The 24,549-nt window shown below is 34.4% G+C and overlaps 1 protein-coding gene across 2 annotated transcripts; it reads left to right on the forward strand.

The window, feature by feature from the left end:
• The first annotated feature begins 7,494 nt into the window (after window positions 1-7,494).
• LOC109678099 (olfactory receptor 8D2-like) lies at window positions 7,495-16,676 on the forward strand. Of its 2 annotated transcripts, XM_074056921.1 has the most exons (2): window positions 7,495-8,084; window positions 16,376-16,676. In XM_074056921.1, exons 1-2 carry the CDS (start codon window positions 7,495-7,497, stop codon window positions 16,674-16,676), a joined length of 891 nt encoding a protein of 296 aa, XP_073913022.1. The 2 variants fall into 2 exon arrangements, with proteins under 2 accessions (XP_073913022.1, XP_020009375.1); XM_020153786.2 differs by lacking the exon at window positions 16,376-16,676 and having other exon boundaries at window positions 7,495-8,430.
• The last annotated feature ends 7,873 nt before the right edge of the window (window positions 16,677-24,549 follow it).

The following is a 24,549-nucleotide window of genomic DNA, read 5'->3' on the forward strand; positions in this document are numbered from 1 at the left end:
AAATAGAAGCATTAGGTCATCAATAATTTGTTAGTAAACTATTGATATATAAAAGTATATTACTGAAGAATATGAGTTAATACTTGACCTTTTCTTCCATGTGCAGGACAGTAGTTCAACTACCTGGCCATGCTCTAGGATCTACCTGATTGAGGGTGACTGCTCCTTTCTTAGTGTTTTAGAAAGTCATTTTGCTCATAGCAAGCATGTGGCATGCCATTGTGGGGACAGGTGAGTTTGGTGACCTGATCAATAACTATTAATTTTATATTACAAAGTTGCAGAAAATCCTCTCATTTTAAGGCAATTATCTTCATCATTATATGTTGAAAAATGAATGTTTGCCTCCAATAGATCTTATTTCTCACCAATTCAGAACTTAGAAAAGAGGTTTGCATAATGTTTTTGAATGTCTTTTGGAGAAAAAAGAAAATCATTTGTTTAAAATCCTGAACTGCCTAATAGAAGATAATGAGACACTAAAATATCAACTACAAAAGATGACCTAAAAATGTGAACTAGAGATAAATGGAACTTCTAGAAAGGAATATGTAATCATTGAGAGTAAAACATGGATGAGTAAAGTACAGTGACAGATTCAACACAGCTGATAGAACACTGATCAGAATAACTTACATATTGTGTGGCAGATGGTAAAAGCAGACAGTATTAAAGAGAACCTATGTGATCAAAGAAGAAGTGAGAAAAGTCTGATATATGTCCAGAGAACTCCATGTAGAACTGAGGAGAAGCCTTATTTGTCTACATAATTACTAAAGATTATCCCAAATTATGTAAAAACATAAATTCTTACACACAGAACAAATGAACATAAGTGAAAACCTAGAAATATTATAATAAACTTTAATATTTCCCAAAAGAAATAAAGAACAAGAATAGGAAGGAGAGAGAGAGAGAGAGAGAGAGAGAGAGAGAGAGAGAGAGAGACAGAGAGAGAAACTTTTATCCCTACATAAAAAAGGGAAAATAATTAGTGAAAGAACAATCTGAACAGCAAAAATAAGAGTCCATGGGGTAATGTATTACAGTGTAAATGGGAATATGTAATTCTGTACACAATTAAGGTGGCATTGACAAGTGATGATGAAATAAGGCCTATTTCTGGCAAAAGCGAGGGGAATTTTACCACTACTAAGTTCTCACAGAAATAATGGTGAAAAATTATAAGTAAGAATTAAGGACTGAGAATCAGGAATCTTTAGACAAAAGATCACAGTGTGGAAAGAAATTGGTAGACATGTTGGTAGATGTAAATAAACACTCACTATATATAAATAAATGATAAAAATAACCACATGTGGGTAATTAAAAACAAGGTGACATGCACAACTGAAAGTGAGGCATTAGAATTCAAGGGGTTTATGATATTTTTGAACATTTTTATTATTATATGACAGTTGTATAGGGTGTTTAGTTGTGACATTTCATTTTGTATACATATATTTTATCCTGGTTTGATTCATCCCCTCCAATAGTCTCTCTCTCTTCTTCTATTCTCCTTAAGAGTTTATGATCTTAAAACTGTTTGTTTTGAATATGGATTACTTTAGATATTGTACTTCAAAGTCACATGCCAAAATTCAAAAGTGACCTTTAAGAGTGGAAAAATAAAAATTTTCAATTGAGAAGGAAAAGGAGTTGTAGAAAGCATGTTTAATGTAATAAAAGGAAAAAGTTTAAAAAGTAGTCTAAACGGGCAAAATAAATGGAAAAAAATAATGAAAAGTAATTCAAATGTAAAAGTAACAATGACAAACATAAATTAAGAGTGACATATTTATAATAGAAAAGGGAAAAATTCCACAACTTCCAACCATTAACCCAACGTAGCTATGTAGTTTCTAGAAGAGTAACTACAGAATTGAAAGGGAAATAAGTATGAAAATAAAGAGGGAAAATGAATACAAGGCCAAATCTGAAGCAGAAAACTCTCATGACTAAAGAAATACAAAGGAAAATAGATTTTCAATATAATTATTGGAGATAAAAAAAGCCTCTACACAATATTACAAATAGTGTTTAGCAAATTTAAACTTGTGCATCTTACAGATGAAGCCTCAAAGTGTACAATAAAAAATGCCAGATTTCAATAAGAAATCAACAAATCCAGATGCATAGTGTAAGATTTTAACATGTCACCCTCAGGTTTTTACAGCTCAAGCAAAGTTTCAAAAGGAAAGAGCCAATTGGAGCAATAAAATTAATAAACAAATCTATAGATATTACACATAGTACATATGTATTCATAGTACAACATATTCAACAATGATGCATTAATTCTCTTATTCTGTATACATACACTATATTTCAGTTCATTTATTGACTAGTCCTTAGATTCAACACATACAAAAATCTGTAACATAATGACAATAATCTGAGCACCATGTGCTAAAATTAGAAATAAAAACAAAACATCGTTCACATATCCTAGGCCTGGAACTCTGTCAAACACTTCAAAATGCTTAATTGTACAAGAAACAAATTCAAAATGAAAATAGGACATATTTACAATGCAATAGCCATTAAAACCCATATGTCAAAACATGTAAAATATTGCTATTATTGCTAAAGTAGTATTTAGAAGGAAATGATGGCCTTGAATTAATCTTAAAAAAAAGAAGACATTCTGAAATTAATGTGCTAATGTTAGAAAATGGGACTCAAAGCATTCTATGTTAATAATAGTGTAATATTGATAATGCATTATAATAAATTTTAATAATAAATATTAGAAGAAAAAACAAAATAAGAAACTAGAAAGCAGAGGAACAAAATATCTAAACCTGGCTATTTAAATGACAAAAATAGGAAAAATTCTGGCAAAATCATTTAAGTCATAAATGAGAAGATTCAAATCAGTATTAATAATGGAAAACTGGAACATAGTCAGACTGTCAGATATAGTAATAAGTCCTGAGAATACCATAAATTTGAAAACAAAGATGAAATGAGCAATTTTTAAAAAAAACATAACTTATCAAAATGTGCTTTTCAAATGGTTCAAATAACCTATAATCAATAAGAAAATAAAATTAATAGTTTGAAATCCTTATCTTCCTAAAAATGCTTGAGATAGTTTTTCATACAAACTCTAATAAAATAGAAATTTTAAAAAAAGGTTATCTCTAGCTTAACTTTTATGGACTAGAAATAGAAAGTTCACTCACTAGAATTCTTTCAATAGAATTATAAAGGCTAGGTAGGCGTGGTGGGAAACACGTGACACCTCAGCTTCACAGGAGGCTGAGGAAAGAATCTTGTAAATTCAAGGTCAGTCTGGCCTGCATAGAGATATCCACATTTCAAAAAAGGAGAGGGAGACAGGATAAAAAAGCATTTAAATGTCAAACATATGATGAAGTATGACAAACGGAATATTAATAGGGCAATCTAACATGTTTGGAAGGAAAGACAAAGGCCACATGTTTTCTCTCATATGTGGAAGATAGATCCAAAAGATAAACATACACACAAAAGCAAGCATGATCATATACAAACTCATATGTAGAATATGTTTGTAACACTGGAACTACTCTATGGAACTTGGTGAAAGAGGGAAAGGAAAAGCGAATGATAGAGCATCAGTAATATCATAAAACATATATAATATGTAAAACTGTGAAGGTAGAGGATATAAGGATGTGTATTGTAAGCTGTTGAAAACCAGGGGATGGGAGAGGTAAATGGGTAAGGAAGAGTAATGGAAGGGATTGAATGGATCAAATAAAGTACACCCACAGCTGGGATACTTTGAGAAACCCCTTTGAATATCAACTTAAATACTAATAATGAAAGACAGGACTGTACGCACTGTAGTACCCTCCCCCCATACACACACTGTAGTGGGAGGGAGAGGGTGAATGAGGAGATTAAGATGAGGGTGTATGGTTAATGGACTTCATACACCTTTATGAAATAGAACAAAGAAACCTCTTACAACTGCTTTGAATGGGGCTTAGGAGAGGGGTGAGGGGAATAGATGATGGCAGCAATGTAACTAATGTGTAGCAGAAGCCTAAACAGAATTGTCACTATGAATCTCCCAATGTATAGCAAAAATAATTTATAATAAAAAATTCAAAAAAACTGTTAGGAAGGAAATGTTTGGCTTCGCGCATTGTAAATTTTGAGGTGTTATAGAAGGCAATGTGAAATTTACTACTGAGTTACACTAACAGAGATCAATCCCTTGGGTGAGTAAATGTTTTTAGATCATGAAAGGCTGCAGTTTATTTTTTCATTAATTGTGTATTGCACATGAACCCAAATCTTGAAAGAGTTTGTAAACCTTTGGGAATTTGATGTATATTTCAAAGCCTCATTCCAACATTTCCATGTAATCTAGGGTTCCAGTTTCTGAAAGTAAATGTCTTAAGGGCAAGTGGAGAGCAATTTCTCAGCAGGTCATGTAAGACTTACATTTTGTTTGAACTTGTACTATTTGACTGATCTAATTACTAATTAGCTAGTCAAGATATTAGATTCATGTTATTAAAGAGTTATAACTCAGTATGTCCCAAACTTTTTACATTTTTCAACTTCTATTTACAAATTTACTTCTCAAAAATCTCTATATGGTAAGTTTTATGGCTAAGGACATTTATTCATAGGAAATACAACTTGCCCAAGTCACACAATGGCTAGCGGTGATGTCAAGGTTTGGTTCCAGGTAGACTTATTACAGAGTGACATTAAAACAGCACTATGCTGTTGTGTTCGCTTATTTTTTGAATTTGTACTCATGTCTTCTTTTCAAAGGCTGCAAAAGCATACATTGCAAAAGAGCAAACTTCCTGAAAACGTTGCCTGGAAAAGGTAATCCTGAATTTCCACCCAGAAGACTGGCTTTCTGCATCGCTTTCACTTGGTAAACATCACTGTTTTATCAAAACATAAAGTGATGGCTACAATGGTGTTTTAGATTCTCATGCCTGCCCAACTTTATTCTTTATGTTGAATGTAATTACATCATAGAAATGAAAAGAAGATTTATTTCTCCAGGAACTCTATCTCTCTGTTCTATAGCCTGTAATGGATTTTTTGTAAATTCTTATTAAATGCCATCTTTCTGGGAGAGAAAATAACAGATCCACACCTGCTACAGTCATATGTGTAATAAATGTGAATTTATAAGAAGGATTGTCATAAATTTATGACAATAAATGAAAGAAGCAAAACTTTAAATTTTACTTTCTTTTAGATAACCCATGAACTTAAATGTGTATATATTTCATATATATATATATATATATATACATTTATTTATTTATGTAGATACTGAGTATTTTATGGGTACTCAGATGGAGCATCCTGTGAGCAGTACATAGTTTTACTTTCTTGAATTAATTGATGGTGGAATTAGGCAGCTACTTTTCTTGAATATACACTTATGATTCTCAAGGGTGGGTGAGGGCACCTTTCTGTCTTAGAGAATGCTTATAGTAGAATTGCAGGTCATCAAACATGGAGGAGAAAAACTGGAAAAGAAATAAAACAGTATCTTCTTCTCTGCCTACAGACAGCATATCACTTATATAAAGAGTAGTTGTTTATTTTTGCTTTCATTTCATACAATAAAATTTAATTTTCAGTGAAATATCATTTATGCAAACATTTTTTCTTAATGTACAATTGTTTTGATAGAAATTAAAATTTTAGATTTCATATTCCCTTGCCCTTTCTAGTTGAAGATATTAAAGATTCAGTGCAATAATTGTTATTAACATGGACTGTTTTAATTATTTATGTGTATTTTTACCTGATCAAATTTTCTGGAGTTTTAGATAGCTTTATGGTTGGAAGGATTTTTTTTTACAGTTTTTTAATAGTTTTCTGCAAGCCTCTTTTCTTGCTGCTCTCCTGCTCTTCTTACTACCCTCAGATTTATTTAATTGCTTTCTCTTTGTCTCCCCACTCCTTTCAAATTTGGTTTCTTCATTCTGATCTCTTACAGGTATGTTACAATTATTTCTTAAGCAAAACAATGATATAGCACTAAGAGACCTCCATTGTGGGATGATAAGTAAATGAATATTAATAAATTGGTATTGTGATATCTGTATTAGTTTCTTAAGAATGTTTTGTTTAGATTCAGGTTTCTGTAACAGATTTTAAGACATCAGATAAATAGCTTCAAATAAATGAAGTAGAATTGCCTGTCTTCTCTTGGCATCTGTCAAGTATAAACTAATGGGCTTTTCTCTGACAGATCAGCAATTTCAGTTTCCGAATTAAGAGGAATAACTCTTCATTCACAGTGAGAGAGAGCTAATATGATTCACCTTTGGGCAACCATTCTAGTGGAGAAGGTTTCTATACTATTTGGGAATATATAAGGAAATTTATTCAGTTATGTGGTACCTTATTCAAAAATTGCAGTATCCACTAAATGAAATGGAAGCAAACTTGCTCCATCTAGCTGTCTCTCTCTCTGCTGACTTCTACAATGTTTTAGCTTCTGTGTAACAAAAATGTGTTAGTCCGATTTATGTTGTACATGATGAAGTTCAGAACATCCACTGAAGATGGTGCAGTTTCAGAGTCATCGTTTAATAGACCTATGTAGAGCTGTATCTTAGCAACTCTGATTCTTTCTCTTACAGTAGTATATAATTTCCTGATTCAAAGATATGGCTCTCTTCTCGTGTACTGTTGGAGATAATAATCCATATAATTTATTGATTTAAACTTCTGTTTTTACAAAAAATATTAGGAAATGATAGCTATACAGGGGATACAGAGATTGGAGCCGTTTCTGTAAGTTCTTTGTGCTGGCACAATGTCCATTTATGTATAATCCTTTATGCTTCTTGGTTCCCTGGTGTAGAGAATGTTAGTATGTTAGATTTAGAGAATGTTATGTATGTTAAGTCATGTAGGTAGGTTGGGAAAGTGAAATTACTTTTTTGTCATCAAGCATACATAAAAGCATTTATTGATTTTATTTTTAGGCAATCACTCCCTAATGACACTAATGCTATATTTCTAAACATTTTCATTAGCATATATTAATTGTACAGGGTCTCACTGTAATATTTTCATATATGCTTAAAATTAATCCTAGAAACTATTTTTATATCATTAGAGGTAGATTGGAAACTATGTTGTCATACTGTCATAATGCCCAGATAAAGAGGGTAAGCAGTCTTATTTTAATGATATAAACACAAAATTGTTAGACTTGAAAACTGTACTTTTTCTCAAAGTGAAGTATTCAAGGAATTAATCCTGAGAACAAAACAAAAGGTCACAGACTTAAAGAGGAAAATTCAACATGGTTGGGTGGAGCCTGTTACATTGAGTCTTTGTCTTTGAACTTTTAAGAGTTCTTTGGAAATGATGAAGTCATTGAGCAGAACAACCTATCAGATCTAAAACAACCAAGATGGTTATGAAAATCTACATTGGAAATCAGAAAAATATCTCATGTATTCCTTTTCTCTTGTTTCTTCCTACAGGTAATATTTGCCATAAATGGTCACTTCAAACTATTCTTCAGTGATTGAGTTTATCCTTGAAGGGTTAATACAATGCCCAGTGCTTCAATTACCACTCTTTCTCCTGTTTCTTGGTATATATGTGGTCACAGTGGTGGGGAATCTTGGCATGATCCTCTTAATAACTATCAGTTCTCAACTTCACTCTCCAATGTATTATTTTCTCAGTCATTTGTCCTTCATTGATCTCTGCTACTCCTCTGTTATTACCCCTAAGATGCTGGTCAACTTTGTGTCAGAGAGGAACATCATCTCCTTTCTGGAGTGCATGACACAACTTTACTTCTTTCTGATTTTTGTCATTGCAGAAGGCTACCTTCTGACAGCCATGGCATATGACTGTTATGTTGCTATCTGTAGCCCTCTGATTTATAATCTTGTCATGTCCCACAGGGTCTGTTTCATAATGATGGCTGTGGTATACTCACTGGGTTTCTTTGGGGCCATAGTCCATACCACCTGCATGTCAGTGTTGTCCTTCTGTGAGTCTCATATTGTCAGCCATTATTTTTGTGATATTGTGCCCTTGTTGAGTCTGTCTTGCTCTAACACTCACATCAGTGAGGTGTTGCTGTTTATTATTGAAGGAGTTAACACTTTAGCACCCACACTCGCTGTTCTCATCTCTTACGCGTTCATCCTCTCTAGTATTCTCCGTAATCGTTCCACTGAAGGACGGTCCAAAGCCTTTGGTACTTGTAGCTCTCATCTTATGGCTGTGGGCATCTTTTTTGGGTCTATAACATTCATGTATTTCAAGCCACCTTCCAGCACTGCTATGGAACAAGAGAAAGTGTCCTCTGTGTTCTACACCACAGTGATCCCCATGCTGAATCCTCTGATCTACAGCCTGAGGAACAAGGATGTAAAAAATGCACTGAAAAAGGTGACTGGGGGAAGGCGGTCATCCTAACAAAGTAAGTGCTCAAAAAGAGCAAGAAAAGATGAATCAGATGAAAAGTTTCCGTGGGTTCTTTAAAGTCTTCTATCTCTCTTTCAGACAGAAAATTCATCATTATTCATAAAATGTGTATCACCATGTTTAGTAAAGTAAGCCAGGCTCAGAAGGACAAAGGATAAATGCTTTTCCTTATATACATGCATGCATATACATATACCTGTATGTGTATATATATACGTATATATATATATACGTATATATATATATATCTATATATCTATATATCTATATATATCTATATATATCTATATATCTATATATCTATATATCTATATATATATATATATACGTATATATATATATATATATATAGAGAGAGAGAGAGAGAGAGAGAGAACATGATTGTATTTTTGGATCTGTCTGAGGGGACTACATGGAATTAGGAGAAGAAAAAAGGATGAGCATGAATAATATTGAAATGCAATGGATTTGTGCATGAAGATAGTATAATGAAATGCACTGTAAACTACTGAACAATAGAGAAAGATAATGCAATAGAGTGGATTAATCTGATTAAAGCATTACATATATGTATATATCTGAAATACCAAGGAGAACCCTCCTTGAATAATCAATATACATCCAATAAAATGAAGCACAGGAAGGTAAATCACGTCCTTTTTGGAAATGGGTACTAGTAGGAGGGTGAAGGATAAACAGAGAAGGTGAAGGAGGGTGAGTGTGGTGGATGTATTTTGCATTGGTGTATAAATATAGAACAATAAAACTTGTTGAAATTGTTCTAAGGAGGTGAGCGAGAATGAGTGAGTATAATGGAGGTGGTGAATCTAATTAAATATATTATATAAATGCATATGTTAAAGTCATAGTGTATCCCCTGTACAACTATTATATGCAAATAAAATATAAAATAAAATATTTGTCTTATTCTTGAGAATGATCCAGTGTAATTTTCTGAGAGTTGATATTATCCTTTGAAATGTTTCAGAGAAATAGGAATTTGACAAAAGAGGGAGAGTAAATTAAGTTTTCTGCTGAAAATTCAAGTTTATGAAATCATATGGGAAGGAGGGTCTTTCTGAATATTAGGACAAGAATGTTTCTGCCTGAATTTGCATGAAAATTCTGTTAATATTCCATTTTCTGTGGAAGTCAATCTATCAGTTTTCCTCACATGTTGTTTCACTCACTGTGAAGAGAAATTGCACAGAACCAGCTGTCTTAGTCACCTTGGGGATACTGTTGGTTTTATTTATCTCATTTCTTTTCTAAAAAAAATCTTGAATTTTATTATACTATAATTTTTAAGTTAAACACACTTTGATGATCGCAAAATATAAGATTTAAATTAAGCATAATAAAGACTGTAAGACAGTAGTCTAATGATCAACAGAGAATATAAAATATTCCTTATAAATAAGAATGTATTTCAGTGGATTAGTTTCTAGTGTGCAAAAAAACAAGTATGGGTATAAATGGGAAATTTATTTTGATGACTATGACCTTTTCCCACATCTCACATTTCTATAACATCATCTCATATATTTATGATGAGATCCTATATTGTCACAAGTTTCAGCTTGACAATCACCTGCCTGCACACACTGATACCCAGGTATGTACAGTGAGGGAGGAATTCTTCATCTCATGGAGCTAATAACAAATGAAGGTCTTGGAATCTGAGTTAGATTCCCATTGCATCTGTAAGAATTTTCCACCAATTTAGTGAGTTAAAACAATAAATATTTATTCTCTTACAGTTCTAGAGAGCAGACATTCAAAAATACTTTGAAGGGGACAAGTTACTCGTTCTTTCAGGAATTTCTAGGGTAGAATCTATTTCTTGCCTCTTCCAAGTTCATGTGGCTGTGGCATGCCTTCGTTTGTAGTTGTATCATTCCAATTTCTGGCTTTGTAGTCACAAAAGAAGACTTGTGTGAAATTTTTCTCTGTCGTATCTTCATTTGATTGGGTTTAAGATCCACTTAGATTTTCCTTGATAATCTGCCCATATCATGATCCCAAACATAGTCACCTCGGCAAAGTCTATTTTTCCCTTTTCCATATAAAGTTGCATTCACAGGTGCTATGGAATATGGTGTGGATATCTTTGGGGAGATACTGTCAGCCTGCTACATGTCTTCAGGGACACAAATACCTCTGAGATTAATTTAAATTCATTTTCTCTCCAGTATTCAGAGTATTGAATACTCTGAATGGAGTATCGTGGAAAAATTAATTATGCCAATTAACTAAAATTAATTCCCAAATTAACTTTATTAATCACAAACTACAAAATGTTAATTTCACTCATTCAAGGTATATATCCAAATGCTTGAAAGAAAAACATATGCTGAGTCCAAGTTATTATCAGTGCCTATCATTATATAGAAATGATGCTTTCATTTGTTTCATGGTCTGCATCTTAGAGAGTCATCATTAAAGGCATTCATTGTCCTTTAATATCTGTCATTTATAACAAACACTAGTACCATGGCCAGTCATGATGATCTTACTTCTTTTTGCTCTTGGAACTAATTGTTTTCTTGGAATGATTAGAAGGAGAGCCTCTTCTACATTCAATAAAATTGTTTATTTCAGTCAGATGGTATCTAAGCTGGAGTGAAGTCATGAGTAGTTCCTAAATGCTATTCACAAGCAGTAAATCTACTTCCACCATCACATATGTACAGAATAGTTTTGCAGAAGGACATTGGCATAAATGAGACAACAGGTACACATGATAGGACATTACTTCTTCCACTGTCATAGGGATGAATTGTGGAGTTTATTAATTCCTTACTTCCTACAGGAACTCCTACTTTAAAATTACATTTGGAATTATGCATTATGTCTTAGTATGACTTCCCTATGAAGTAAAAGTTTCTACTTTCCAGATAAGAAAATTAAAGATCAGGACTGGGCATGGCAGGTCACTCCTGTAATCTCAGCTACTTAGCAGACAGAGGTAGGAGGGATCAGGGCCCATTGGTGGCCCAGACAAATACATACACCTTTATCAAAAACAAAATAAAACTAAAAAGGTTGGCGGAGTGACTCAAGTGCAAGAGCGCCTGTCTACCAAGCATAAGGCCCTGAGTTCAATAAAAAACTGAAAGAAAAAGAAAAACACACCAACAAAAGAAAGCCAAAATTTAAAGTTCAAAACTTTAAATTGGCTTGATCACAGATAACAATTATAAAACAAGAGCACAGTCTGAGTCTCCTAAATGTCAATCCAAGATTCTTTCTACTTTTCATCAAGAAAAATTCTGGGGAAGAAATTTAAAGGGTTTCTAACATGACTCCTAAATTAATGAATATTTACACCACAAATGCTATCCTGTTGTATCTGGTGTTTGTTTTCTTATCATAAAAGTTACAGTACTAAGAAATTTGGAAAATAATGTACTTAGGTCATGTTTTGTAAATGATGATTCCTCATGTTGGAGTCTCACTGACTTCCTCAGTCATTTACTTTGGTGAAAAGAAAATTACACATGTGAAGCATCTTATCCAATGTCTACTATGTAATGGGCATCTATGATATAAAGAATAGTAGTTATATTTGACACCATTATATTTATTACAGGATATTAAGAACTTAAACGTGTTTCTGTGTGAATCAAGTTCAGAATCAATTTTATTAACATATTATGTGAATGTGAAATTTACTAGAGATCTTTGGATGCTTTTCAATGAACTTCATTAAAGAAGAAACTAAAAACAGAAACAAAACCAAAACACACATGGCATTTCTTGTAGGCCAGGCACAAAGTAGCTGAAGTGACAGTTAAGTGCCACATCTCCTTTGACAGTGGCTCTCTATCAGGAGAGTATATTCCTGATTGAATACAAAGCACCTTAAGCAGGAGTAACAGTGGCAAGTCCAAGAAATCTGCTTAAGTCATTGAATGACATAACCTGAGGTCACAAGATACAGTACAGGAGCAGAGGCAGAATAATTACTGACTCCTGCTTCAGTGGGAAAGAGATCATGGTAATTTTTTTCTCAGGGTCCTAGAAGATTCTGACCAAAGTCTCTTGAACAAGAACAAACAAATCCTCTAACCTGGGTTAGTCAGTCTCAGAATCTGGATTTTCCAAGACGATAATTTGGATTTTCAGTGAAGGAATTGAAGCATTGCCTAAAATTTGGTGTGGCAAATAAAAGCACTCAAACACAATACACAAATAACAATAAGCAAGCAACCAAAAATCCAAAAATATAACTACAATCTACTGTTAGAACCATTAAGATAAAGGTAAGAGTACTGTGAACTCCCATAACATTTGTCAAACTAAACAGGACAAATCCAAAAAAGACAGTCTATAAATTGAAAAAAATTAGTTTTAGGAAATATCTATACTGTTATTATAACCTGCTTTTCTTTTTACTACTTAATGAAACTTCAGTCAAGAACAAGAAACTGATTTGGGGAGTGACTAATCTGCTATGGAATCCTCACTTATAAGATGAGATTATAAATAAGGAACTTTTTTCAGACCATCAGCATTATTGGGAAAGATAACTATTAGGGGTGGGGGAAGAATATGATGTGATCATTTCTGCAGAGATCCAGTAAATACTGAGCATTCTGATAATCTCAGGGTACTATTGCTTGGGAGATTTGTACATACATGAGTGTGTTTTGATTCTAATGAGTTCTCTAGGCTAATTAAACTTCAGATAAAAGCTGCGTATAACACCTTCCTCTGCTTTTCATATGGGAGAAAACAAATATCATGTTATACTTCAAGGTGCTGAGAGTTTTTACTATCAGATAAGATGTGATGTTTTACTTTTATCCAACAAAATAATTCATCCCTTGACATGTAAACATTTTCAGCAGTCAGTAGGAGAGAATTTCTCTTTGTTAGTCATACAGGGAGCTCTGACCTGGGCAGGACAAGCAGTTTTTAAGAAGCTCAATCTCTGAACAGGACTCAAGTGAGTATCCAGTTCCAAATGTGACAATTGTGTCACATCTAATATATGGGCAATTGGATTGATAGCAGTGCTAAACCAAATACAACACTTTGGCTTTACCCAGAAGTATTTACTCCACTTTTAACTCTTATCTCCTTTACTTATTTATAATTTCTTTATGACTTACCTCAAACATCTGCAGAAATAGCCCCAGGTCTGAACTCAACCAGCTCTCGTACAGACAGCCTCACTGGAATTTTCATGATTTCCCTGAAATCCTTCCCATGTGTGTATTTATTAATGTTTCTTATCTTCTTGTACTCCAGCTTACATGTGTCTCTAAGAGGTAAGGATAACAAGGGGAGATAGAGTCCTTAGTATAATATTCATATATGGACAGAATATTAAATATAAATTCTTACCTTCTCATTTTCTTGAAGGAATGCTCTCTGGCCAGAGGAAAATAGGTCAAGAATTTGTTCACTCAAATAACCTTTCCTGCATCCTTCTGGTCTCTGACACACTTGCCAGAGGTATTCCTTTTGAGTTAAAGAGCCTTCAATTCTCTAACTCTTATCTGGGCCCCTAAAAAAAGATCCAATGCTTCCACCTTCTCTCAAAATTTCCAAATCTAGAGTCACAAATACTTAAAAGCCTAAATATTCCAAAATGTCTAACATATTTGCATTATTTAAACCAAGATGAAGGGTCAAAGAACAAGTCTATCTTCTTCACTCAAAGCTGGTGCATTTCCACCTCCCCACATTATGTATATATCTATATTCAACTATATTTTTAAAATATATACCACATTAAATTTCAATTAGTATTTTAGAAAACAATAATTAAGTTCATTTATTGATGAGAATAATGATTTGAAATTGACATTTTCATCCCAATTTAACAGATGACATTAGATCAAAACACTGAGTTTTTCATTATATGACTTGCCTAATGTTGAAATCTGGTCAGCAGTAAGGTTCAGTCCTTAAATTTAAGCCTCCACTGACACCAAGACCTGTCCATTGGTTTGCTGAGTAGACTGTAAGTTGACCTAAAGCTCATTTATCAATTTTGGTATCAAATGGATGTAGGAATTATTGCACTTACAAACTGCACATTTCTTTCCAGTTGGGGCATTCAGAGTTTTTAATGCACAAATATTCCCTCTGAACTTCTACAAGAGGTCCATGGAAACACTTCTTTGAAAATACAAGCATCTGTTTGTTTTGTTTTGTTTTTCTTCATAGAATATCTTGAATATCATTGGGGAAATGTAGCCCAAGGCTATGAGCAGTGTTTGTGTCCCTTTAAGGATCTTATGGGAAAATTTTGTTTTAGCCCTTTTTTGAATATTTAATATTCTGATGAATAAGGTCTTCTGAAACCAAATGCACCCTTTTGCCCCTTTTCCATATCTTCTTCTGGCCCTTATGAGCTTTACATAAAATTATGAGATAAAGAAATGCCAGAATCTCCTATTTGCTAATTTTTAAGGAATGGATTAGAATCTTAATTAACTCATCATAAAACTCAAGGGCTTTAAACTACAAGGAGCTGTGGACATTTTTAGATGTTATGGAATGGTCTGGATTTCATAACATGCCTAAGAAAGGGCAAATCTAGATCGTGTGCAACAGGAAGGGCATGGGGATCATATACCATGAACAACATGAGAACCGTGATCACCCTAGAAGTCAAAAGAGACATACCAGAGATACAGCATAAACTTCTTTACTCATAATTTTGCCTAGAGCCTATGGGGGATCCTGAACTTGAATCTTGACACTACTCTTAAATTCTTGTTGCTTCAATTAAAACAGTGTAATATACTGTTTTATAATATAAAGAATATATACTTTTTCAAGACTTTGAATAATTAAATAATATAGATAAAGCATGTGGAAGTAATATTCAATCAATGACAAAAAGGAAGAGAAGAACAAAGAGAAGAAAGAGGAGTTGAGGGAGGAAGAAGAGAAGGAAGGGAAGGAGGAGAAGGGTAATGCAATCATTATTGTCTTTGTCATTTCTGAAATGGAGAGGAGAATGACTGGTGCCCTGAAAACACACTTCATTAGCCAGCCAGTTCATGTTAAAAAAGTGTGAACTGATGGGAGTCAAGTGCTTTTTGTGGAAAAATGCTACATACTATTTTATTTCTTCAAATCCAGGTCCCAAACCAGCACAGACACCAGGCATTGGAAAGTTCACGATTTACACCGATAACAATCTGTTGGCAGGTGAACAGAAGCATCTTTTTCTCCTATGCAAGGGCACCTGGATGGGGTTTGAGGGTCTCCCAGGTAAGGGGATGTTGCTCACTGCCAGGGTTCCAACCTGACCACTGTTCTTGGAATGACTGGGGTGTGAATAGATTCAGTATGAACTTTTGAGCTCAGGACCTGGATGAAAAGAGATCTACTTTCATTGGTGAGAAGTTGGTGGAGTTCCTGCTTCCCTGCCCTTTGACAAGTTAGTGAGAGCAAGAGCCATGAAAGAGTATTTCTGATTTTGATGGTGAGACTCTAATTATTGGAGACTTTTTCTTCAGAGAGTGATTGGTTGCCTTACACCCAACGCCATGCCCATCCAAATTCCAACAGGATATAAAAGAATACGAGGCTTTGGCTTTATTCTCTTCTTGACACGTTGACTGGAATATTCCATTATTTTTTCTACTATTGTACTGTCAGTAATTGAGAATTAGACAGTCTTCCCATGTAGATTTTTTTTTTTTTTTGCTGTCAAATTCAGGAGGAAAATTTTTTAAGTCAGTCAGGGAATGCTTTGGTGACTTAAATTTGGGACCGACATGGAAGAGGTTTAGAGTGATTTAGAGAGAGAGGGCAGCAGTATTAGGATCAGAGATCCTGGGTATTCTGTCTGCTGTGGCCCATACAAGTGCCATGATGAAACTGACTTCTGCAAATCCCACATCATCAATCATCATTTCCATGATGTTCTTCCCCTCCTCAATCTCTCCTGCTCCAGCACACACCTCAGTGTGCTTCTACTTTTTGTCATTGGAGGACTCAACACCTTGGAGCCCACTGTAGCTGTGGCTGTTTCCTATGCCTTCATCTTCTGCAGCATCCTTCACATTCGGTCCTCAGAGGGCCGGCCCAAAGCTTTTAGAACTTGCAGCTCTCATCTCATGGCTGTGGGGATATTCTTTGGTTCTATCACCTTCATGTATTTCAGACCTCCTTCTAGTAATTCCCTGGACCAGGAGAAAGTGTCCTCTGTTTTCTATACCACAGTGATCCCCATGCTGAACCCATTAATATACAGTCTGAGGAACTAGGATGTAAAGAAAGCACTGATGATAGTCTTAGTGGGGAGATAACTCTTGATTTTGCAGATGGGTGAAATGAATAGTTTCCATGTGTATATGGGTTTTTTGTTCATTGTCTTTGATATTCTATTTGTGTAGCTCTGATATCATACCCAGGACCTATTGCGTGCTGGGTAAACACACTAAGCTACATCCCCAGACTTACTGCACAGCTTTTTGAAATGTAGTTTGCTTCTATAGTTGACTCAGTTTTCACAATAAAATGAAAAACGAGAACCAGACCAGGTGTCCTATGCCTGTAATTCTAGCACTCATGAGTTCAAGGCCCAGGCTGGGCTACATAGTGAGATCCCTTCTCAACCACTACTCCATAGCCTCCTGCCCAAAACTGAAAACAAATGCTGTGTACACATATATGTAAAAGCAAAAATGAGGCCTTGTGAAACTATTCCAGGAGTGGTTGGAGAAGGGGATAAAGGTGAATGATGGAGTGGGTGAGTATTAAGTATGATATATTTGATATATTGCAAGAACTTTTTTCTGTTAATTTTTTATTAGTATATATTTGTGCACAGGGATATTCATTGTGACAATTTCCAATAGTCATATATTGTACATTGGTTAGAGCACTCTCACTGTCTCTCCCCCTCAATCCTTCCCTGACCCACTTTTGCAAGAGGTTCCTTTGTTCTATTTTGTATAAGCAGTAAATGCTACAATGTACCCCCAGAACAACAATAAAAAAAGGAAAAAAATTAAAAAACCATTATGCTTGCTTACTGAGTATGTGCTATGTGGGAGGCACTCAGTTGCCCACTTATGTGCATGTAAATAGACATATAACCTGGTTCTAGACATCATTCATGAATTCTTGCATGAACAAGACAAATGCACCAAGAATAAGAAAAAAGGAAAATAGTTACAGAACAGGGATGGCAGTGTTGGCAGCTGGTAATACTGAATACACATGTACAATTTTTTCTGTTCAATATGTTTTTAATCCCTGTATTCATCATTTCTCACAAGGATATCCCAATCATTGTAGTTTTGACAGCAGGTGTAGGATTTTGACTCATTGTATGTTCCCAGCTCCCACTAATGTCTTACTGTGCCCACGCTCTTAATTTCTATTGCTTTCTGTTCTTCTCTGTTATCACCACCAGTGGATTTGCATGCTTTGACCTTGGAAGACAATTCCTAAGTCACCCACCCTGCATCAGTTGTCCTAGTCTTCCTTTGTCTTATGTATCTTAAAGATGAATGAGTCATAAGCCAAATATGAAGACAATTTAATGTAAAAATGTTTTATTTCTTAACAATTAATTGAGGTAGAATTCATATGCAAAGAACTGAACAAATTTAACTTACACAGTTTGATCAATTTATGACGTATGTTAACACTCAAAATTATACTACTATTTTTGAAGTGATTGATGTATTTCTCAAATACGCAAATTCCCTTGCACCACTTTGTGTTTTTGTTTTTGTTTATGTTGTTTTTGGTTTTGTTCTGGTGGTAAGATACTGAGTGTAATATCTACTGTCTTACATATTGAAGAACAAAATTAAAAATGTTAACTATATACAAGAACTGTACTGTCCAGGGTATCTTTAGCACTTACTCTTCTCTGCTTCTGAGTATTACTGTTACAGATACCTCAGGTAAGCGTACTCATGCAGTACTTGTTCTTTGGTATTAGACTTATTTCACCTAGCACTGTGACTTTCAGTTTCATTTAAGTTGTTTTAAATGTCAAGATTTCCTTTGGGTGGATAGTTTTGATTTATTGTAAAAGGAAGCTGTGATAACTCAGAACCATCATAATATTTTTAATGCATACTCATAATTTTTGTTTCATTAAATTTTCACTAGATTAATAGAATAAGAAATGGCATAACTTTGAATTTTCTGAATTTTAGTATATTATCTGCTACAGCTCTTGTAATACCTTATGGGCACTACATAGTTATGTGTTGTAGGGGAAAACAGATTACAGTATATCATAGTTATGTGAATCTATGCACATCTAAAGAATAATCATAGAGTGTGAAGTCTTAAGTTGTTATTCCACAGGTCTTCATATTTTGTCCTGTGTTGGAAGCTGACAGGTATATAGAATAAGCTGCGGGTCTGAGTTTGTCACAGCCCCAAACCACAGAAGTGAGCAAGCATAATTATGCCCAATAAATTGCACGCTTGAATTGGCACAGCCTCAGCTGCAGAAGGGGGCAAGATACAATATAGCTGTTTTTTCCTTTAATGTGTATGTTCAGAAGGAAGCTGTCATGGGTTCCTTCTGTTCCTGTGGATTACAGTGTCACACCCCCTCCCCTGAGAATTGCCTCTCCAACTCATGTTGCAATGATATATAATAAACTCACTGAAGGTGGAGGGGGCTAGTATGTCCCCATCCCAGCTCCCAGCCTACCTGGCCCCAGCTTTATGCATGTTTGGTCTTCTGTCTGTTGTCTTTTCCTGCATCTCCTGTCGCCCCTAGTTAGGTTTCTAGGACAAGCTCCTGTGGGCCATGAGAGTCCGGTAATGAAACTGGCATTCTATTGACAACTTGGGAGGTTGTAAGAAATTACTATGACATTTGTAGAAAATAGGAAAGAATACAGGAGACACTGTAGTCTGTGCATGTTAAATTGACTGTTATTAAAACAAGTTTAATAGGGACATGTAAAAATTTTGTTGTTGGCTTTCAAGATAGAGAATTTAATAATATAGAACCTCTGCTCTTCAGAATGTGGCAATATAGAAGGGGAGGGATAGGCAGACTAGCAGTGGAATAAACATTAGGATTGGTTGGATCCTACAGAAACACAGCTATTGTGGTGCTAGACACAAATGGGAGTCAATGAAGGCTATTTAAGAAAAAACAAAGAGAAAAATTTCTTTCTTTTATGTATCAATCATCACATGACATGACTATTACATAAAGTGTATTATCTAGGACATTTTTAACTCATCACCTTCTGTTATGTCATTACTCCTTCTATTACCATGTTATTTGATAATGATATTTACATCTTTAATATTGAAGTCTCAGTTAACAGGATCAGTTTTTGCCCATGAGTATGTTTCTCATGTTTACAAGCATCAAGTTATTTAGTTATCACACTGAATTGTAAATTTGATATAGTAATTGGTAATTGGAACATTGCCTATCTGTTTGGACTGAGGGAGAGAGTACAGCAGAAGATTCTAACAACTTAAAAGACATGGAAAGTATTCAGACATACCCTTCATTCTTTCCAGAGAGTTCAGGGTTAGGTGTTTTTCTTCTCCATTGCTCTGGGGGGAAACTGCTTTGATGATGTGGGGAGATGATTCCCCAAAAGTACCCTTTGAGTCACTAATCCTGAACTCTAAGGAAGATGGTACCAAAGTCATTTGTTTATATGCAGTGGTTGGTTGGTATGATGATTTTATATGTTCTTAGTCTGGCTAGGAACAACCAATGATAATGACCTTCCATGAGGTTTAACTCTGGGGAAAGGAAAGAATTACAAATTCCCTTTACCCTATTGGTCCTCATTTTTAATAGAGGCACATAGCTATAATTTATACTTACTATTAAACCTTGATCAAAATCAAGGTTTTGAAAAATATTGTTAGAACTGTAATGGGTTTCATGCCAAACTTAAACACTCAAAATTTTCAGAAATTTTAAACCTACACTAAATGAATTGTCTGAAATTGGAAAGCAGGGGCAACAACCAACATTTATAAGATCTGAATGTTTTTATTTTCATTGATCTCTGCTAGCTACATTTAGGTAATATGGTACACTGATAAAAAAGTAATTCTTGGAAAATTTTACTAAAATTTGGAGCTTTCATTCACCTCCTAAATTAGTTTATTTTATATAAAGACCCATGAGGACTGCCTAACTAAAATAACCATGAGTGATGAGGCCTTTTTGCCTTCAAGAATAAAGGAGAAATACTGAGTAACAATGGAAGTGTATATAATTATGGAGATTATTTTCACATTCAGTTATTTTGTGGAGTAACATTCACTTTAATGTCTGTACTTAATATTAAATATAATCTTTTTGAAATTAAAAATTGTACCACATTTTAATTATTTTTTGAAGTTTTAATTTCTGTTACATGTTGAGCTTTGATTTTTAAATTTAAAGGGATTTTTGCAAATTACTGAAGTCTACCCTGTATGTTTTAAATGGTAAAATCCTAGTAACAGAATACTTCACAAATCCCATGAATCAAATATTAGAACTGAAATACAATGAAAGACACTACTTTTGTTCATTAGTGTAACATACTCAAGCATGCATTAATAATAAATACTAGAGATGTTATCACTACTATCGTTTAGATGAAGAAACAGGCGTACACCTGATTATAACCAGTTGAGAAGGAAAAGCTTCTGCTTGTCATTGAAATTGTGTAAAATTTGAAAAGGCATTGTGAAATTAACAATACATTTCTGGATGGTGAAGCATTGGAAAAAAGACAAGGCCATATAAATGAACCCAGAATTTTTGAAAAATTATAAATACTGCTCCATCCTACATGACATTCTCCTCCCTACAGATCTTAATAGTTATTAAAATATTATGTATTTTATTCATTCATTATAAATTTTATTGTATTGACATTTGTCACTATTTTTCTTCTTAAATGAATGCTAATTCCAAATGTTAAACCCTATTAGAACAACATAGAGTGACTTAACACAAATATTTGAAAATGAGGAAGAAACTGTCAATTTTTCCTGATACTCATTCTCCATTTCTTCCTGAATAAATAGTCCCGAGTCCTACTTAGATTTATGCATTACCACATAGGTCACCACAATATTTTTCAACCCTTACTAAAATGAGGTTTGTCTAGGACACTAAGTCCTTACAAATGGGATATAGATGGTGTGAGTTCTGTAATTTCCAAGCAGTGTTGTTCAAGTTAGGGTAGATCCCCACCTCCTTCCATATATTTCCAGTTGGTGGCCACATGGTAGAGATGAAGAAGGCATCTGGAGTCATTATATGAGATCAGTGATGGAAGCTACATATAGCACAGCAGAGCAACAAATTAAAGGGAACATATGTCTATGATGAGTCACTATACTGCCCTGAATCATCTTCTGGTAAAAGGCAACATAGTAGGTGTGTGTGTGTGTGTGATGCACAATTCTAACTATAAGAAATACAGAACAGACAAAATAAATTTTCTGAAGTCCTCTCTTTGTGACATCCTGATAGTCCCTGAAAACTCTAATTGTAATTTAGGAACTGTTTATTTTTGGAAATCAATACATTTATATCAGGGAAATGAAAAACAAACTCTGTATGATAATATTATCAAAGTTTATCACTGTTCCAGTTCTTTTTAACTATTAAAACCTTAGGATATATATATATTCTTCTGTAACAGTATTTGACAAACTCTATATATTTTTTTCACTTTTTTGATAGCTGTCCATGTTAAAATTCCTTTATTCTAGAGCTCCAATCTCCATTTGGAATCTATCTGATGTCTATATTAATATTTTAGTAAGGTACCTTCCACCAGTTCTCAGAAATACTACAGACATTTTGACAAGTTTATACTTTCAAGCAATGTTTGGGTCATTTCTCCCCTTTTTCCCCCACCCCTTCTCTTTCCCCTCTAAGTTTTAATGCATACAAAATTCTTGGCAAGATAAAATTTGGAAACAGTCATTTCTACTACCTCACATCAATATGATAAAAAAATATACTAGCTGTTGTTTGTTTAATGTGTAGAATAATAAAATAAAAAAGTTATTGACATAAACTTCATAGAACTGCACTACAAATGCACATGAAATATCCAAATAAACAAGTTTTACACATTAGCATGTACATATATGCAAATACATACATAACCATATATGGCTAGACACAGTTTTGGATTTTTAGGAGAATAAATGAAGTATGAAGATAAGAAATGATTGGTACATAGAAAATCAAAAGTTTTTTTTCTGGTTTTCAAAGAGAGAATAGCTTCCTTTTTGACATTACAAGTTTTGGTGTTGTAGGATGAGGCACTGAGGTGTTCATGTCATATTTGTGAAGGGAAGCTGAGGATAAAGCAAAGGGTGTTTCATGCCTGTTGGATGAAATACAGGATTGTAGAGATGTAGCTGAGCCAGGTTTAAGAGTTTATGCTTGGCTAAACTAGAATAAGGAACCGTGTGCTCTGCTTCTGGGGACAGAGTAATAGGGAGAGAGAAGGAAGAGCCTGATGTTATGTGCAGCGTCAATGACTGTTTCCTCAGTGTAGCTTTCTTTGAAGGCTTTGAAGCTTATAGGATTCAAAAAGAACATGGCCATGACTTTTTATCTAGAAGTTATTTTATAGTAAAACAGAAAGTTTTCCTCTCCAGAGTCTCAGAAACAATTCTAGGGAAATGCATGGTCTCTTTGTGATAAGAGGAATAGGTATACAGTTGTTGAGAAATAGTGGCAGTAACATTGTACAAAAGTGTGGACAAAGGAATGTTGCATAGATGTGTATCAAAATGTGCATACGTCCAGTCCTGTCCATTATTGATAACTTCTCCCATTGATAGGAAATTTCTTATCATCCATAATAAGACTCCATATTTCATAATGCAATTGTACAGCATTAGTGAGAATTAGGAATCATATTTCATATGTTTCAAATAGTGAAAACTGTTTATTTTGAAGATCACACTCTCAAAAATGTTTGCAAATACACTTAGTTAAAAAAGGCAAAGTACACAAAATGTTGAGAATATCAAAATATACTAACAAAATGTATTTATTCCCTGACGTGACATAAGCAAATCTGGTCAAAAAAAACTATGCTCACTGCTTAGAAAAACTGACCAAATGGAAGGATTGTAAGCATTTTAAAAATATTTATAGGTAATACAGACAACTATATGTGGAAAGTCATTCGAGCACCTCAGAGAGGTCCTATCTAAATTGTGTCTGATCCTCTAAATCTAGTCCTGCCCTTGCCAACTTTCTCCCAAATAATGAAACAGTAGCAGCAATGTCATGATTTGTGGACATACATATTTTACTCTTCACTTTTCTTTACTAAACCTCTACATATGATAAAGTTTTAGTAAAGAAAAATCTCTTCACACCAAACTTTTTTTTCAAGGAACTTATTTAGGGAGACTTTGACATCCTTATTCTTCAGACTATAGATTGGGGCTTCATCATGGACACTACAATACTGTAAAACGCAGAAAACACTTTCACTTGGTCCACTGAGCTGACTGAGGATGACTGCAGATACATGAATGCAAGAGATCCAAAGAAGACAGCAACAGCTGAGATGTGGGAGCTGCAGGGGCTGAAGGCCTTGGACCTGCCCTCAGTGGACTAGATGTGGAGATGCTGTCAATGATGAAGATGTAAGAGAGAATTATGGTCAAGTTTGGGAACAGAATATTAAATGCACTGATGCAAAGACCTACTATTGGCAAAAGTACTAGAGCAGGAGAGTTCCAGCAGTGGCAAAAGTTTACAGAAGTAATGGTTTATTATATCATCCATACAGAAAACCAATCTTAGCATGAAAACTGTGTGGACTGTGGCACCAATCAAGCCTATGCCATACACCCCAACTGCCATCTAGGAACAGACTTGATAGAACATGGTAACATTGTAAAGCAAAGGGTTACAGATGGCAACATAAAAAGTCTTAGGCCATTGCAGCCAACATGTGACACTCAGAGACAGTAAAGACAGAGAAGTAGAACTGAGTAATGCATTTGGGCTAGGAGATGATGTTCTCTGTTACAAAATTCAACAGCATTTTGGGAGTAATAACAGAGGACTAGCACTTGTCAATGAAGGACAGACTGCTGATAAAAAAGTATATGGAGGTGTGCAAGTGGAACCTAAGCTGGATT

Source organism: Castor canadensis, chromosome 2 (genome assembly GCF_047511655.1).
Source record: "Castor canadensis chromosome 2, mCasCan1.hap1v2, whole genome shotgun sequence".
Lineage (NCBI taxonomy): Eukaryota > Metazoa > Chordata > Mammalia > Rodentia > Castoridae > Castor > Castor canadensis.